At 42.6% G+C, this 19,403-nt stretch overlaps 1 protein-coding gene across 2 annotated transcripts in view; it reads left to right on the forward strand.

Annotated features, from left to right (window-relative positions):
* SLC1A7 (solute carrier family 1 member 7) overlaps positions 1-19,403 on the forward strand; it is a 632,908-nt gene that overhangs the window by 336,327 nt on the left and 277,178 nt on the right. For both annotated transcript variants that reach the window (XM_085600158.1, XM_085600159.1), the window contains exon 3: positions 8,735-8,950. In XM_085600158.1, the coding sequence (XP_085456284.1) occupies positions 8,735-8,950 (216 nt within the window). The remainder of the gene's footprint in view (positions 1-8,734; positions 8,951-19,403) is intronic.

The raw sequence follows: 19,403 nt of genomic DNA on the forward strand, positions 1-19,403 counted from the left end.
CGTTGCATGCTGGTTTGCCGATTATGGCGTCATGCTGCCGAACACATGCCCGTTTGTTCCACGCCTTGACGGCCTACCTGCTAGTCTGCTGACCTCCTGATCTGAACCTCAGGGACATAAAAGGCACTCTAACATCCTGCACCAGCCCTGGAACCAGCTGCAGAGCGTTCCTGACCCCAAGTGGTGCTGCTCAGGTCCTGGACCTTTGGTGTGGCTCACATGTGATAAATTCACTCTTACTTGCTCTTCGTGACCGTGAAAGGGCCTGCTCGCAACAAGATTTAACACAAAGCTCCGGCAGCTCGTCTCTTCACACTGCAGCATCGACCATTCCTGGGGTCTGCCAATTCGAAGCTCCAGTAATGTCTGCCTGCAACGCTTGCCTGTTCTTCGCTCTGCGCCAGTAGCCTCCTGACTCTTGGCATGTAATTTAGAAGGTAAAACTTCAGAGGGCCTAACCTGGTCACTGTATCCAACCTGCGCCCCACCGTGGTCGGCCTGAACCTTTGACCAGATATCCCCAGTTGGCGCTTTATGCTTTTTGGCGCTATTTTAAGCTAAACTCTTAAAAAATTCATAACTCCAGTTCTACTGACTGGATGTTTGTCATTATGGTCTTGTTTTATTTATCAAAGTTTGCTCTATTGTTCAAGACTGGTGTGGAATCCTTTTGTGGTGTGTTATCATTGTGATACTATTGGAGGTGCTGCACAAATAATTTACACTTTGCCTTTAAGGTAAGTTTGACTGATCTGTGCCACTGGAGAGTTGAGCACAGGTTAATTTGGGGTTTCCTCGTGCCTTATGCCCTACCCTGACAAGGACTATGGTTCCTGCTTGATCAGGGCTCACACCCCAGTCAACCAACAACCCAATTTCTTACATTATTCTTAAAATGCTGATAGAAACTAAACTGATGCGTGAGTTGTGAAACAGAATTTACCCCCTGCCTCAAGGAGTCTCCTGCACTACTTATGACCAAGTGCATTGGTTCATTCAAGTTAAACTTTGTGTATTAGAATTACCTAAATTAAACTCATACTTTGTCTTATGGCAATGCGATAATATAGAAGCTCACACAAAGCTAATTTCAGAATTCCAATTGCTATATAACTTTTCCTTTTGATAAAACCTGAGCTGGAGGCAGAAAAACTTTAAAACTATCTCTATTTTTTCATGCAGTGATTTGAGACTTGACACCTCTTGAACGCAAGTGTTACATGTGCGTGCGAAGTCAAGTATACAGGTACAGGCGGGTGAAAAGACTTGTTTGTACCTTTAAGTGTACCCCAAGTCTCACAGAGACTGTACGACCACATGCTAGAAGCACAATTAGTAAGTTAAGTTTTATTGAAATAAATAGTGCAAGGACAGTCCAATAGGCTTCCCTGGTATTAGGTCACACTACTTTTACCACCATCGACTGTATGAGTGAAAGTTTAGTCATTAGGAGAAGTACATGGGGGTGGATGGGTGGTGGGGGCAAGGCTCACAGTAGAAGTCAAAACAAAGAACAGCATAAGCAACATAACAGAGCAGACGGGATCCTTACAGATGGCACCTCTGCGGTTGGGGCTTAAGGTTTTTTTGGCACTATTTTTATTTCAAACTTTAAAAATTCATATCTCCGGTTCCCTTTATTGTTTTTTTTGTTGTTTTAGTATCATATTGTTCACTCTGATTATTCTCTAGTTTTAAAAATTGGAGTGGGATTTTTATAATGTTTTCGACTTTTCAACTGTTTTGGTACTTTTAAATGCTTTACACATGCTTTTAAGTTAAGCCAGTCTGCTCTGTGCCATGGCTACTAGGGCTTGAGCTCAGGTTTAAAGGAACAAACCCTAACAAGGATAGTCGCTTTATTGCTTTTAGAGGACTACAATCTACCCCAACTAATAATCCACTTTTTCACAGTATGAATGTACATGTGATTTCTATAACGCAGTATTGGGGTGGACCTGATGGATACAGGAATGTTGTTTCAGATCCTGAATGCATAGATGGAAAAGACCTTTTGTCTTGTGTTTTTCTTTTTTACATTATTTAGTATGCAGTCTGATATTGTGCTGGCTGAGGGTATGACGAGAACTACCAGAGATGGCGAGCTTGTCTGCAAGATAAGCAGGGTTCTGGTTTGATGGCTTTGTAATCATCAGCTAGTTTTGAAGATGGTGTTGGCTGACAAGAGGAGCCAATGGAGTTGAATCTGTGTGGAAGCTGATGTGATTATATTTCTTCAGGCCCTGGATGGTACATATACTGGCATGTAGGAGGTGCCTGTGTGGAGTCAAAGAGGCAATAGGGGAGGGCAGTACCATCACCCAAATGCAAGTGTACATGGGCTTGAAAAGCAGTTCTGAAGTTTCTTTCTGAAAGAAACGGTTTTGCTTTTCTTTAGAAGAGAGAGCTGGTACTAGGCTGTCTTTATGCCCGATTTCAATTTTGGATGATGGCCTATCCTCTGTCAGGGTGATGGAGTATACTACTCTGTTACCCTGACAAAGTAGCCACTCACAAAACTGTGAATTATCCGATGGCAGGAACCATTGTCACAGAAGTTCCTGTCAATGAATTGTAAGTGGATGGACTGCTCCGTCAACGCAACAGTCGTGCATCAAACTTACAATTGTGTTATATTTAAAAAAATAAAATAAATCCCAAAGCTGGATTTTCTTTTGAAAATGAAAAAAAAGCTATGCCCCACTTGCCATGGGCACGTTTCATTGCCCCCTACCGCCAGGTAGTTTCTGGCAGTGGGAGGCATTTGGAAAATGGTGGGAGGACATTCAATCAAACCTCTTATGGCCCGCACTCTGTCGGGGTGTCAGAGAAGTATGACCACAGCGGAGAAGGAGTAATCTACGCTTTTGTCAAACCATGGTCTGTCCGAATTTGCACAGGGGGTCTTCAGTATCAAGAGGTGCTCAAGAGTTCTGTTTTTCTTCCATTTTCTTTCCTGTCTACAAATGGATCATTTATTGTCAGCAAGAGCTGTAGGATACCAGGGTTCTGAGAGCTTTGGCTTGTGCTTGCGTTTTCTCAATTGCTTAAGTTATTTAAAAGGGTGTTGGCATTGGCGTGGAGTTTATGGGACGAGAGATGAGTTCCAGCATTAGGCTGTCTATGGAGAAGTCTTTGAAGGATCGGAAAGTATGGTCTTCTTTTTTGTGTTGGCCTTGGTTTGTTGATATTGTTTGTAGTATGGTGAGTAGAGAGATGAGAATGGCAAAGTGGTCAATCCAGTACGAGTTTATAGGTGGTTTACATTGGATTGTGGGTGTTGTTGAGAAGACAAGATCGAGTATGTGGCATTTGGAGTGTGCTGGTTGTGTGACATGCTGTATCACATTGAGTGTATCGATGAAAAAGAAGAAGGTGTCTCTCATTTTTTTGAGCTTCTATTGTCTGGGAGGTTGAAGTCATACAAGAGGGCGGTGTGGGCTTGTCGGATGGAGGAGGTAGTGAGGAGATCTGAGAATTCATCAATAAAGTCCTTGTTCTGCCCTGGAGGCCAGAAAATTAGATGGAATGTGGCAGCCTGAGTTGCACAGAGAAGGAAATGACATGTCAGCAACTCCATGGATTTAATGTTACATGTCTGCCTAGGAAGACTTATGGATTCCAGGGAGGCCTCCTCCCTCCTATGTGCGTCATCTACACAATGGATGCTGTAGCCTGCGGGAAGAAGGACGTCTAGGATGTGTGAAGATGTGAGAGGGGAGTGAACCATGTTTATGTGATTAAAAGGGCATCAAGCTTGTGATAGGTAATGAGGTCTGTGATGTCTGGTACATGGAGTACAGCAGTGTGAGCATTAACAAACATTAATTGGAATGTGTATTCTGTAGTTTGATGATGTGTAGTAGTTAATGGGATGTGTAGGAGGTAGGATCAATATGTTGTTCAAAAGCTATGTGGGTGCCTGGCTAGTCTTCTCCTTTAATCGTGCAGATTGGCAGAATGAGAGTCTGAGTGATGCACATGATTATAATCGTACCTTCTCCTTGACCTCTTGGTCAGCGTGCCACTCCCCCACAGCTGCCAATCGCTAGCTGGTATCTGAGACTGCCATAGTCTCCCAATTGCCTCATCATTTCTGCTGGAATTCACAAAAAGATTCAAGACCTGGATGTTCAACTAGCTCCCTGTAACAGTACTCTCAGCGCCTGGATCCCCTCACGGGTGATTAGCCATGCTATACAAATCCAGCTTGATTGATTGATTCATTAACCTTATAGGTTTCACTATAACAGGTGTTATAGGCCAAGGCCCTTCGAGGCCCTAATAGGCCTAAACAGGCAATGCCCTTGCTTGTGTCCGCCCTTTCGTTTGGATGCCTGGGCAATGGGGTGGCCTGAAATGTTGACTGAAATAGAGAGAAGGAAGGACGTGATGTCACTTCCTCTGCAGATGGATGATGGGAAATGCAATAATGTCACTTGCTATGCAGATGGATGATTTGAAATGAAGTGCTTTTGCGTGGCTTCTTCTTTTAAAGATGGTTTTGCCAGTAAACCAGTAATGTTGCTTCCTGTGCAGATGGATAATGAGAAATCCAATGATGTCACTTACTGTGCAGATGGCTAATGGGAAATCCATTGATGAAACTTCCTGTGCAGATGGATAATGGGAAATCAAGTCCTCTTGCTTTGCTTCTTCTTTTAATGACATTTTGGTGGGAAATCTGTGATGTCACTTTCTGTGCACATGGATGATGGGAAATGAAGTCCTCTTGATTGGCTTCTTCTTTTAAAGATGGTTTTGTCAGAAACACATTGTGTGCCCGGCCTTGTCCACAGAGACAGGCTTCTCACCCTCAAGGCTTTTAACAAAAATGATTTGCACCTAATATATAGTCAGTCAGATCTATTCACTGGCCTCCTTAACTGTTGTCCTAGAGCCTGTTTAGCCCTAGAGCCTGTTTAGCCCAAAGAACAAATACTGGCTGATTTATGACTGAGAACATACCGTCCGGTTGACTGAACTTATCTGCAGCTTCAAGTGTATTTACGCCTCCTTACCGTGGCCGCTTGAAAAGAGCTGCGTGAGGATGAAGGAGACCCTGCTATGAAGGGTGGAGGCACCCCGGACATTGCACACTATTAGGTGGCACTAATGGAAATTGGAAAAGTGTGTCATAGAAGGCACTACCAGCCACTGTTAATTCCAGAAGCCAGAATCAGAAATGCCACCGCCAGCTGGTCTAATGCTTGCAAGTCAGACAACAAAGCGTGTTGTTCATCTGATAAAAGTCCTTCAGGGAGAACCTAAACCTACTGTAAATGTTAGGTCTGGTGATGCATTTTGACTCAGCTCTGAAGAGCTTGGTATGAGCACACGCCCATGGGGGATGAGTTTGGGGTGTGGGGTGCTGGGGTGTATGTAAAACTCAGGGTCACAAGGGTAGGCACGTGAAATGGGAATACCAGTTGTGGTGAATAAAAAGCCAACACAGTTTGAGTAGACTTTAAGGACAGTGTTTGTGGCAGTGTGATGAGGGAGAGGAGAGAGTTCTGCAGAAGGACCAGTGGTTTCAATCGTGACATAGGGGCCCGTACGTCATTTGTTTGGAATCAGTAGAAGTACTTTGAGGACGCATCACACTTGTATCAGGATTTCTCGAAGTGAATTTTACTACTGTGATCGGCGCAGTATTTGAGTGGTGTCTCAGTCCAGTAATACACTATCTAAGGGCCTTGGCCTGAGAATGCATCAGGATATGGCTTCTACCGTACATTTGTAAAGAGTAGTGTGGTATTGACTATCAGACTTAGAGGTGACATGCTGTTGGCCAGCATTAGCCGTTTTCTGTAAAGACCAGTCATTGTGACAAAGAATCCCCCCCACCTCCCCATGACCACCCTTTGAAGTACCAGTTCTGTTGTGTGGTCCTGAAGAAGGTGGTTGGACATTATCAAAGCCCACACCAAAACGTGCGTTGACCGTATTTGGAAAAGTGATCTAAGCCCACAACGCCACAACGGAAAAAAATAAATTCTGTTTTTCATTGTTGTTTGTTCAGTGTATGTATAGAACGCTGGGTCACAGAGTGAATGTAGTGTATGGCAAGGAGTGACCTTGGGTGAGTGTATGAATGAGTGGAGTCGAGTGTGTGGGGGGCTATTGTATCTTTTTGTTAAAAATTATAGCTATTTGTTCATGGTGAAAAAACAGGATTATGTCACAGTACATGGAATGAAATGATGAAATGGACATGTAGACTTTCGTATAATATGTGCTCATTATGGCTAATGAAGATGATGAAAGACTAATTAACATAGTCTGTAAAAAGATTTTATATATGTAGTATAAATTCATTTCGGGAACAGAACCAACAGCAATTGTAAGATATATGAGAAGAAATACAGGTCAAGTAGGAACAGTCTACATTTTGGGGGCGAGGTCCTTCTTATGTGCTTGTCTCATAGAGGTTTGTACCTGGCAGCCACCGGGATACCCATTGGAGTTGTGCTGCGATGGTAATAAGTTTCAAAGGATGGCACCCAAGCCCTCCATGACCCACTGGCAATTGGAGTTTATAAAGGGCCACACGCAGCCTCCCTCCATCGCACAGCAAGTCTCCCAGCATCTGGTCCAAATCTCGAAAGAAGCGCTGGTGGGGAAACACCAGTACGTTTATGAAGTGATATAGGGGGCGGGAAAGGGCAATCATTTTGGGGAGCACTAGCCTGCCTGTTGGGGAAAGGGGTAGCCACTGCCAAAATCACAGCTGGTGCTGTTAAAAGAGCTGTTGTTCTGCACTGTCATGAACTCAATTTCTATCTTCAGGAGTGCAATTGAAAATGGAGCATGGACCGTCTCCTTTTGAGTCATTTTTGGTGTTTACTTTCTCATGAGGTTTAGAGGCCATCCAGACTCTTTTCTTCTAGGCCTTGTATTTATTTTTCTTGGATGAATCTCTTTTCCAATATCAGCTATGTCTAGGGGATTGCCACTGTGCTTGAAGCTTTTTTTGACCCAAAGTGGTTCCCGCCTCCAGGACGGAAGTTACCAAAGCCTGGAGCCAAGGGGTACCAACTGGTACTTTTGATTTTCCCAAAGAAGGCCCCCTAATGGGGGCACTGTTTGGAAACAACACAAATGTAAATGATGTACTATAACCCAATCATTGACTAATTGCCACTTTTGATTTCCCAACGACAGACCCTAAAGTTGTGGTGGGCAGTACTGGGAAACAGCAATAATGTCTAATGGACTTCGAGTTTTCTCCAATCATGTGGGGGACATTTGTGCACTTTTCATATTAGTGACTCCCATGATGTACACGATGGACCTGAACAGGTAAAAGGCTGATGGAAATTTTATCAAAGGGCCATCCCAAATAACATGTCTCTTCTGGTGCCATACAAAGCGTCGAAGAAGTCCACGCTTTCAAGTTGCATCGGGCGAAACAAGTATTGGCTGTTCCGAAAGTCTGAATGTTTCCTTGATACCATTTTAAATGTTGTAATGCCATAGACATATATATTATTGAATTACTCATCTTTAACTCCATATTGTCTACATACATTCTACCTATTTATTCACTTTTCTCAGTCACTTAGTATATTTTCTTTCCATTGGCAAGGGTTATACTGAAAGCTCTTTCTGTCCAGAAAAAGGTCCGTAGTCCTATTGGAGTTGAGTAACTTTTTTAAGGTGGGTCCAGGAATCATTCATGGATTAACTTCCAGATAGCTCTATCCCTACTGGAAGCTCTGCTCAATTTGAGGCTTAAGAATAATACTTGTCATGCTAATGTCTCAAAAACTACTGAACGGATTGACAGCAAGCCAAGCCAAGTTCTACTGTCATGCCAAGCTTGGTGAAATTCAGTTCAGCCCTTTATATGGTAGCAATGAATCCTATAGGAATTATAATTGTAAATGTCTCTTTATTGACCCATCCTTTTCATTGCCCCCACTCGATAGAGCTGCCTGACTTGGCATGCCAAATGCCAAATTGGACCTACCTTTTTTTTTTACAAGTTGCTGTGCAGATTTGTCGAACAGGGCCAATTTGTTAAGAAAACAAATATTCCTTTTAAATGTAAAGTTAGACCTAATCATAACTATAGAGACTCTGTAATAACCTCTGTAATATTCTCACTTTTGTATCATTTAGGTTCAGAAGTAACATTCAATCACACATTGCTCTCTTAAGCTACTAGTTATCCTTCCACAATCTAAAACACAATCATCTTGGATAAGGTTAACATGCTTTGCATCATGGGCATTCACACCAGGGTTAGCCTTGTGTAGCAGATATCACTGCTAATTTGTATTTCGGTACCCTTGAAACTGTCTATTTTTCCTATGGTGTAAAGGATTGTGATGGCTGTTGTAGGAATGGAAAGGACAACAACCTTCCAGAGCCCTGTTTATTTCTGGAGTTTACATTCCTTGTTTTTACCCTAGTCCTAGTAGCAGATTGTGGGGCTGATGGTAGGACACCCTGTGTCCCTCGTGATTTCATCATATGTCAAATGATGTGTTATTCCACTGCTGCTACCCCTTCCCTTTTGGTGAATTGAAGTTTATGCTTTACATTCGCAATTCGTAATGCCCACTTTAGTAGTCATTGATCGGTTGCCTAGGGCTTATTATTTCCCTGCAACGCAATCCATGCAGTTGTCTATAATCATTGACTTCAGTTATTGTTTCTTAACATATATGGTATGACAACCTTAATAGCTATATGCATGCTGACATAACTGTCTTATTCTTCTTTGCAGCTTAATGTCAGGGTTGGCTGCTCTGGATGCCAAGACTTCCAGCCGCCTTGGCATATTCACCATAGCTTACTACCTGTGGACCACCTTTGTGGCGGTGATAGTGGGCATCGTGATGGTCTCCATCATTCATCCTGGAGGCGCCGCCCAGAAGGAGAACACCGACCAGAGTGGAAAGCCCATCATGAGCTCAGCCGATGCCTTGTTAGACCTCATTCGGTAAGTGCACTTCTTCTTCCTGCTTTACAAAAGTACACGCGCAAACGTCGCAGAGGTCCCTGAGGATATCGCTAATTTATTCCATAGACCGTCTATAATGAGGCGTTCTTTCCAAGGTTGATGTTTAAACGAAGACACAAAAGACCAGGACCTCATCAATGGGGGAACACTTTCCCAATTGCCCCCCTCCTTTACTGACTCCAGATCCAGATGTTATATGAATGCACAGTTGCTTCTGAGGATATTCATTCATTGACATGTTTGGTGCAACTGGACATCCAAAGTGTCAAATATGCACTGGATAGAATGTCGTTCATTTATCAGTCCAGTGAATTTACATTTGTTTAAACTCAATCTCATGTGTTCCAGATAGTTAATGAAGTGACCTTCATATGAGCTCCATTGTGTAATGCCTATTTCAGTCTAGATAGCTCTTATCCGAACATGCAGACCTTTAATTGGCAATAGCTTCAATGCGTACTGCACACGTCATGTTTTTTGGATACTCATTGAATATGACTGTAAACACTCAATGTACAAATAAGCCTTGAAGTTGTTCAAAATAATTTTTCTCGTGTAACTGAGGCATTTATCAACTTTTTTTGTTAAATGTACCACGGATTTAGCTGCTTGTTACCTAGATACATTTGCATGGCCAAAGCAGTGGGCAAAGCGGAATACCATGTGGTTTTACCAGTAAGAAAGACTATGTGAGTCCTCATTCCCTGACCATTAACTCTGAATTGCGATAAGAAACACACGTAGGGAATTATCAGTAAGTTTCTGTGCCCAATATCATCTACCACTTCAGAATGAGGGGCTCTGCCTTTGCATAAGATGTCATTTTAAAAATGTGTAAATGTGTATTGAAAGCAGCACTGCCCATTGTATATTGCAGTACACTGTACCTATTTATAGACTTCTCACTGGTTGCCATAATGAGGACGTAGTTCATCTTCATATGCTCGTTGTATCCTCTGCTGTCTATGTGAAGTGAAAGGCACACACTTGATAGACGGAATGCAGAACAAATCAAAACATTCACCCCAAGTCAAGAGATCTGGGTTAAATCCATCATCCTTTTGCTCACCATGCCACCCCAGTTTAGACCTGGCTATATGCAAATCAGTCTTGACCCTGTGCCTCATGGGAACAGTCCAGCCCGAACTGCCAAGGCAGGTTCTCCCGGGACCGGAAACAAGCATCCTAAGACCGGTTTCGGGGTTTCACCCCTCTTCAGCCAGGATAGCTTGATTCCGGTGGCACAGTGAGCCCAGGACTCACGTCTGAGCATACCTGGCGCACTTAGGGCGAGCAAGCAAAAGACACACAATTGATGGACGGAATGCAGAACAAATCAAAACATTCACCCCCAGTCAAGAGATCTGGGTTAAATCCCTCATTCTTTTGCTCACCATGCCAGCCCAGTTTAGACCTGGCTATATGCAAATCAGTCTTGACCCTGTGCCTCATGGGAACAGTCCAGCCCGAACTGCCAAGCCAGGTCCTCCCTGGACCGGAAACAGTGGGACGAGTATGCTCAGACGTGAGTCCCGTGCTCTCCATGCCACTGGAATCAAGCTATCTTGGCTGAAGAGGGGTGAAACCCCAAAACCGGTCCTAGGATGCTTGTTTCCAGTCTAGGGAGGACCTGGCATGGCAGTTCGGGCTGGACTGTTCCCATTGGGCACAGGGTCAAGACTGATTTGCATATGGCTGGGTCCAAACTGGAATGGCATGGTGAGCAAAAAAACAATGGATTTAGGCCCAGATCTCTGTACTGGGGTGAATGTATGACATTGTTCTGCATTCTATCCATCAATAGTTCTTTTTGCATTTGTCACCCCGAGTGGGACGGGTATGCTCAGACGTGAGTCCCGTGCTCTCCATGCCAATGGAATCAAGCTATCCTGGCTGAAGAGGGGTGAAACCCCGAAACCGGTCCTAGGATGCTTGTTTCCAGTCTAGGGAGGACCTGGCATGGCAGTTCGGGCTGGACTGTTCCCATTGGGCACAGGGTCAAGACTGAATTGCATATGGCTGGGTCCAAACTGGAATGGCATGGTGAGCAAAAAAACCATGGATTTAGGCCCAAATCTCTGTACTGGGGTGAATGTATGACATTGTTCTGCATTCTGTCCATCAATAGTTCTTTTCACATTTGTCACCCCGAGTGGGATGGGTATGCTCAGATGTGAGTCCCGTGCTCTCCATGCCACTGGAATCAAGATATCCTGGCTGAAGAGGGGTGAAACCCCGCGAAACCAGTCCTAGGATGCTTGTTTCCAGTCTAGGGAGGACCTGGCATGGCAGTTCGGGCTGGACTGTTCCCATTGGGCACAAGGTCAAGACTGACTTGCATATGGCTGGGTCCAAACTGGAATGGCATGGTGAGCAAAAAAACGATGGATTTAGGCCCAGATCTCTGTACTGGGGTGAATGTATGACATTGTTATGCATTCTGTCCATCAATAGTTCTTTTTGTCTCTGTGAAGTGGAACAGCATCTTTAAAAAGAATTCAAACATTCTAAAGAAGAATGGCTTGTAGACAAATAGGGATAATATTCTTGAGATTTCTTTATTCAATATTAAAAATTATCTTCGGTCATACCTAGGTTGCATCTCAGTTACATCTGAAATTCATTACTGCAGTAATTAATACTGCAAACAACTGGAAGAAAACGTATCCCATATCGCAGCATTGGCCGAATTCTATTAGGGACTGGCCCAAAATTTGAAAGAGTCTGTGACCTTAAGTCTACTTATTGAGGTAAGCTTCCTCTTTAGATAACAATATCTTGATTTGCAGTGATTCAATGACGTATTTATCTGATTTTTGGGTACTTGCTCCTTTAGCTTTTCTCCTAGCAATTGTTTGATTTCGATATAATGGTGTAATTGTCCATTTATCTCCATGCTAATATATACTCTTGAAATTAATGGGTACTGAGACACATAAACATATATCCAGCTTAAGTTCTTGCTCTACCAGCTGCTTCCGCAGTTTCCAGTTCATTAAACTGTTCTCTTTTTCCAGCCACTTAATTTTAATATACATCTTTTAAAGAGTGATCCATACCACTAGCAGCCAAATTTGGAAAGTGGTGGGGTATAAGCTTCATTGTATGAGCAAGCTCATTTCCCCTTCTCCCCAAAGGTAGTTTACGGTTGGGGAGATTTCCTCCGTTGATTTATTTCGACAGTTCAAAATGGTGCGTATTTCAGCAGAGTTTCCCAACGAAGTTTCCGAAAAAGCCATGTTTCGATAGACATTTTGAAGGGACACTTATGTTTTGAAGAATTCCTGGCTGGCCAATCGATCTGGACCATTGCGAGAGGCATCAGGCGGAAGGGTTTGCAGCATTAACCAACCTTTAGCCATAGTGTTGAGATGAAGGAACTGGCCCAAATAGGGTCACCCGGGTCACTCACGACCACCTTGCAGCCTTCCATACCAAATGAAGAGTCGGTCAGACAGAAGAGAATAAAAACCAATACTAGTTTATTCAAATACACTCAGAGTGTAGCCCGGTCTGCCCAGTCACCTAGGAGTACTGCAGAGGGACTGACATCAGCAAGCATAACGATATATTATGCGCACTTCGAAACTTATAAAAGCATGCCCACCATGGAATTTTTCAAGCAGATGCAGATGGACAGTAAATTACAAAGGAGTAAGTTTCGATTCTGAGGCCGGGCACACATTATCTGCTTTTCAAGGTCATTCTGCCTGTGCCCACCGCTAGACTAGTGGAGAAGGCCTACATCTAACAAGAAAGAACAGTGTATTCATTAGTGTAGCAGAACTCAGCCCAGAAGAAACATAACCTAGTGAAGGCCATTTCTCGGAAACAGCAAAGGATTAGTTTTAGTTACAATTTAAAATGCTGGCCATACATGAAATGGTGCAGCAAATGCTAACTTTAAATTAACAATGCTAAAACATATTTTCTATTCTAGCAGACCCTCCTTTTAGCATGAGCTAACATTTTCTATTAATATCCAAGAAAGCATAAAAGGCAATAAAACATATAATCATATGTAAACCTTTTTATGGGCACTCAATATCTTCAGCTTCAGGAAGGGAAACAGTAAGGAGGGAACAAGTCTCAAAAATACCCTCACCTATGTGCATAAGCTCATCCACCTCCTTCTGTATCATCATTGTTGCATTGGTATCATGTATTCATACCTTCTTAGGGGCGAGAAGGGTGGTGCAATAAGAGCAGCAGAAGGGGAGACACTGGACCAGGACACAGCAAGAAATCAAAATCACAATGAAATAAATCAGCTTCTCAAGAATCCAACCCCAACTACCAAAAAGTGACCAACTCCAGTTCCCACTTTCCATTCCCTTAACGTTTTCTAGAATGTCTAAAATATGTTGGGTAATTTTCTTTTCCATATTAGCGATCCAGACTACACACTGGTCGCCCAATACTGCGCACACACCACCGCTCTTAGCTAGAATGAGATCAACAGCATATCTAGTCTGCTCGGAATATATCTGCATACTTTCCAATTGGGTTATGATGTCACGCAAGGCAGCCACTGTAGAGTTAGACAGTATCTGTAGCTTACATCCAAAGTATTCTCTAGCACTTTCACCCCTGGACATAGCTGCACCGCCAAAGCTAATAATGGAGGAGAGAATGTATCCAAAGGTAATACCATTCCTATAATTATTGACTTCCAAATCGGTCACCCCATCACAAAACTCTGCGGTCAATGATCTTTTTACCCATCCTGCACTCGGTTTATTATGCCTACATGGCACCCCTAGAGGGAGCACCATTCCTAAAGCAACATCATCTGTACCATTATGAACATTTGAGTAAGTGCCATTGGACAAAAAATAGAATCCTGGGTGTGCATGAAGTGGTATCTACAGGAGCATATCTGGTATTCATTCAGAAAGTGCTCGTCCTTCTTTTTCACTAGAGACATTGTATTTTTGAACAGTATTACTCCACAACAATTGACATACAGGAATGCATCAGTACTATTAATTATCGGGCAACATGCAGGGTAATAACCAGCCTTTCGAGTAACCGTTAAATCTTGATAATGCCAGCCCACTAAAGTGATGTTCTGCTCTCTCTTGTACAAATTATCACAATGCTTATTATTATCACACCCCGGATACCCCTTTCCTCGTGGCTTTCGGTGATACAAATAAGGGTCAGGATACCCCATACCAAACTCACCCCTTACTTCTATAAAGTGGGCTGGACGTGTATACGTATAATTGACAAGTGACAATGTTTAGGCAGTCCATAAACTTGTAACAGATTCGGTGAGATAGCAAGTTATACCTTCTCCCAAAAATCCTTTATGCGTTCTAAAACTACATTATTCGGGACTGTCCTTTTCGTGCGGACCTGTGAAGCAACCTTATTCTTAGTACATGATGGTATATCTTGATCACATTCCAAAACCCAGGACACCCCCCCCCAGAATCAATAACAGCAAGATCACAAAAACAATGCATAATATTTTCTTTTTGGTAGACCAAAATATATGTGTATGGACCAGGGGGATCACTGGCTGCTCTTCGTCAGCAACCTTTCTGCCAAAGGGGTGCATAGCAAATGGTGGGACCAGGGGGAAAAGAATGCCGCAAGGGGATTATACAAGTTCCCAGTGTCCCACAGAGCCTCACTGGTACAGGCTCCTGTTGTCCATCAAAAACGTTAGCGCTCTTGAGCACCAGCGGTGGAGCTTGCTTTGTCCTAAGCTCGGGCTCCCACGTTGATCAGGATAAGGTACCCACCTTCAAGGGAATACTTGTAAGCTATCCTGTCCAATGAACAAACAGTGCTCAAATCTCACATCACCCTAAACTAACTCGGTTGGTACTGTAGCAAAGTACACCTTAACTTACACAGTCCATCCCTAAGTAATCTGACTTCTCCTTTGGTGCACTGTCTTTCGTCTGTGGGGGCAAATTGTACCTAGTGACTCCAGGCACAGAAGGGTAAACAAAAAGGGGCTCTTGAACAACTCTGATTTCCGGAGGAATAGCTGCACTCAACACTTGATAATTTTCTTCATTTCTTTTGGTCCAGGTTAGCCTTGCATAACTAAAGGGGACAAACCGGGGCACCGTCTCACACTCGGAGTCCCCTACTCCATCTTTCGCCCATTGATCATAGGGCAGAGGCAGTGGGACCCTGCAACAGTGAGTCGCATGGATCCAGTTCTTACGGCTGGCAACCTTGACTGCAGTGCGTGTTGATAAGAGGACATGTTCCGGTCACTTCCACCATGGCTCCAAACTCTTCTTCCGCTGAAAGTTTCATATCAGTATATAGTCTCCAGGCTGAATATCGTTTCCGGGCCCCTCTGGTGTAGCGGGTAGGGACTCTCGGACCTGTTGGTGAATAGAAAGCACATTTTCAGTTAACTGGCAGAGGTAATCTATCAACAATGGATACTCAATATCGTTGAACTGCCGAGGGCGCACGACCCACAGACATTTGCCAGGCATTCAAACACGACCTCGTACGGTGACAATCCTGTCCTAGAATGTGCTGCTGTTCTAGTTGAAAAAAGAACTTGTGGTAAAGCATCTTGCCACTGTAACCCCGTGGTCTCCTGATTTTTTGCCAATTTCAGTTTGAGAGTTTAGTTGTACTTCTCAACTAAACCTGCTGACTGTGGATGATTGGCAGCATGAAACTTCTGCTTAATACACAACACATCACAAATCATTTGAATCATCTTGGCATTGAAATTACTTCTGTTATCACTCCAGATCAAACGAGGCAAGCCAAAACGAGGAAAGAACTCCTTCAGGAGTACCTTTGCAGTCGTAATGGCTGTATTATCTTTGGTAGAATAAGCCTCAACCCATTTACTGAAAGCACAAACAACCACAAAAACATACTTCAAATTATTGCACCTCTCCAGTTCTATATAATCCACCTGGAGAACTTCAAAAGGAAAAGTGGGTGGTGCACAATTTCCAGGTAGTGTAGGAGTACCCTCACCAGGATTGTGCATCATGCACACCATGCAATACTTCACTAAATGTGCAGCCGTTTTTGAAATGTTATCATTCTGCCATACAGGGTTAAGAACGTGCAAATACCCTTAGCACTAATATGGGCTGGGCCATGGGCCATTGTTACTACAGGAAGAACATATGCATCCGGCAACATCCATCTTTGTTTTCCTGACTTATCAATCCAACATCCCTCATCATTCAGTTGTGTTGTGCTTTCCTGCCACATTGCTAACTCTTCTGTGGTGGCCTCACTTTGTATCTCTTTTACATTCTCAAGTGTGTCTTCAAACATGGTAACTTCAGGCATCCACTTGGCGGGGCCTGCTACAAACACTCTTTTCATTTTAGTCCAGGCTGTTTCCTTAGCTATCTGTTCTGCAAATGCATTGCCCCTTCCCACATCATCTATAACCTTTTGGTGGGCACTTTACTATGGCTAATTTCTTAGGGAGTGTCAAACAGACAAGAGTCTCAATATAAGATTCAAAAGGGTATCCACAGCATGGGGTACCATGACTGTGAGATTAGTATCAAGTACGAGTCCAGCCGATTGTCTTATCCAGACTGCTGCTGCCACGACCGCTCTAAGACAGCTCGGGCGTGCTCTTGTGACAGGCCGTTGCTTAGCACAAAATGTTTGTGTTAAAACAGAAAGCGCGCAACCAGCCATCTCATGGACGAACAATACAAACATCTTGTTATAATCAGGAGTGCCAAGTACTGGAACTGAACAAAGTGCAGTTTTCGATTGCTCAAAAGACTGCTGACATTCAGGCGTCCAAGGCAGGGGCTTGTAGCACATACAAAAACAACTTTCAATAAAAAAAATATAAATAAATAAAGCAGGGCATATTGCCATTCGGGCCTGGTGCTTTATTGAATTTGAGTTTAGCAATCTCTCCTAATGCCTCATCAGTTTGTATGGGGTCTACTAAAGATTTTGCCTGCTCAGGCATGAGGATTGATTGGGAAGTTCATCAGATATTGAGATATTTCAACAATAGATACACTTTCAGAGGAGTATTCTTGTAAAAGTCTCTAAAGATTCCGGCTACTTCTTGGTCCATAATTTTAACTTGAGCATTATTATTCTGTATACTATGCATCCTATCTTTATTTAATATAAAATATATAATATTTGCTTAGTTCTGAGTAAGAGGTATTCAGCTTTGTCAATGTCTAAGGCTTCCACCTGTGCTCTTAATGGAAAAAGTTAAATGTTTTCTATGAGTTTGTTTGTCAGGTGTTGTTCCAAGCTCTTTTAATTGATTTTCTAATTTTACAATTCTCTCCCCATTCTACATTGGGCCACACAGTGTGTGAAATTAAATGCCCCCTCATCACTGTTTTGGCTTCCCATCTAACACTCACTAATTTCGCCCTCCCTGTTTTCCGTAAGGAAATTCAAGATAACTTTATCCACAGCAGTGATACGCTCCCTGCAGAGCAGAATTGCATCTCTCAGATTCCAAGCCCTATTCATATAGTTAGTTGGAGGAAGATGGATTGTCGGTGTGATTGATCATGGTCCAGCAAAGTATTAGGTGACTCTATGCTAGGCTTCATCAAGCTTGTTGTAGAATATTATGGAGGCGTGCATAGGTCTTGCGTGCTGCAGATTATTGTGTGAAGCCAATACTATTTGGGTGGTGTTTCAATTATATATCTACAAATCCTATTTGATGTAACTATATTAAAAAAAATTCTGAAGTGTATCCCATCTGTCCTGTCCTCCTCGAGGACCTGTCTCTATTCCCGTTCACCACCAAGTTCAAATTGCCACCCAATATAATTATTGCTCCTTGTTTTCCATTTTACTGATTTTTACAGATAATTACAGACCCCAAAATATTTTTTGTCTGTATTTATTTTTAAATGTGGATCAAAACGGAAATTGGGTTACTTTTTGAGTGATTCTAAATACCCTCTGCCATGACTGCCAGGCCAATAGCTGTGTGGATTGATAGGTAAGTGGTTAAAAAAGAAAGGCATTTTAGTAAAGAGGCTTAAACATAGATATGCACATGGCTTAAATTTGCATATATTTTGATATAAGTGCATTGATTTATCTTCTGCGGGTGGTCATATCACTTAAGCCTGGCAGGCGTTCAAGCATGAATGCATATTTATCAGTCAAATAAATGTGGAAATATACCAGTTTCACCTTCATTTTTTTCACAAAACCAAAAATAAATATGGATAAATATAGATAAAATGAGCAAAAAACTAAATATGGATATATGGAAATGTAAAAAAAAAAAATACCATAAAACTGGGAGCCCTATTTATAATATCACCCGCAGGTCTCTTAAGGACATCTTCGAGAGCAGGCTTGATGTACTTTTCACGGTTAATGTTGGGCGCATATATTGAGGTAGTTGTCGTTTTGTAATGGCCTTGACATGTGGCAAGTACCAACAGCCTCCCACCCTCCCTGCTCAAATGTATTTCACTTCTCCGTAGAATTTACGATTTAAAAGGATTGCCACCCCTCCTGTTTTGTGTGGGCCAGAGGCAAAATATTGATAGCCACCTTGATTACAAATGGGGCTAGTCTTTCTTATCAAATGTGCTTCCTGCATTTAACAGATTTCCCACCTTTCTGGCGAGTAATGATGCAGGATTGCTAATTGTTGTTTAAAGAATAAAAGGCTTCAAACAAATAAAGAAGTTCAACCTATCTTGATCCTATTCAGTAGTATGTGCAGTTGCTCCATTACAGCCATCGTTGTCAGAGTCCACAAACATTGTTCAGCACATTCACAAACCTGTGATTGAAACATCACAACATAAGCACGTTTTTTTGCAGTAGCTGTATCAACTGCAAGCTTATCTACTAAAGTGGGCTGATTGGGAGCCCCTGACTGTCCTCCTGACCAGCCCCTAGCACAGTAAACTCATCACTAGAATATATAACTTGGTTCAGAGTGGGACAAGCTCATTGTTCTTAACACCCAACAGAATTTGAGCTTTCTTGGACATCACCTTCACCAAACATCTTCTGCTCCACCAGCCTCTACCATCAATCAAAGCAGCGTCTTTAGACAATTTCAATACTTTAAACGGAGATGTAAACTTAGATTCCACATTTTTTACCCTATAAGGTTTCTTGACAAGGACCCAATCACTAATATCAATGGGAATTTCTTTGACTCAATGTTTTTTGTCCAAAATAATTTTAGAAGCTTTCTGCTTGCATGACACTTTGTAAGTCACATTCTTATCTGAACAAGCAACATCTTCTTTGGAAACAAGATTATTCAGCCAGTCAGGACACAAATCCACCCTGGATACTCTTTTACGCAACAAAGTGAATGGAGACACACCTGTAGTGCATTGTGAAGTAATGGAATACGCTCAACCTTTCTGCCCAAAAAACTCCTCTATATTCACACTAATCACCATCACTATTTGCACACCTTCTTTCAGAAATATATTAATTC

The sequence above is a fragment of the Triturus cristatus genome, chromosome 4_2, assembly GCF_964204655.1.
Source record: "Triturus cristatus chromosome 4_2, aTriCri1.1, whole genome shotgun sequence".
NCBI classification, from domain to species: domain Eukaryota; kingdom Metazoa; phylum Chordata; class Amphibia; order Caudata; family Salamandridae; genus Triturus; species Triturus cristatus.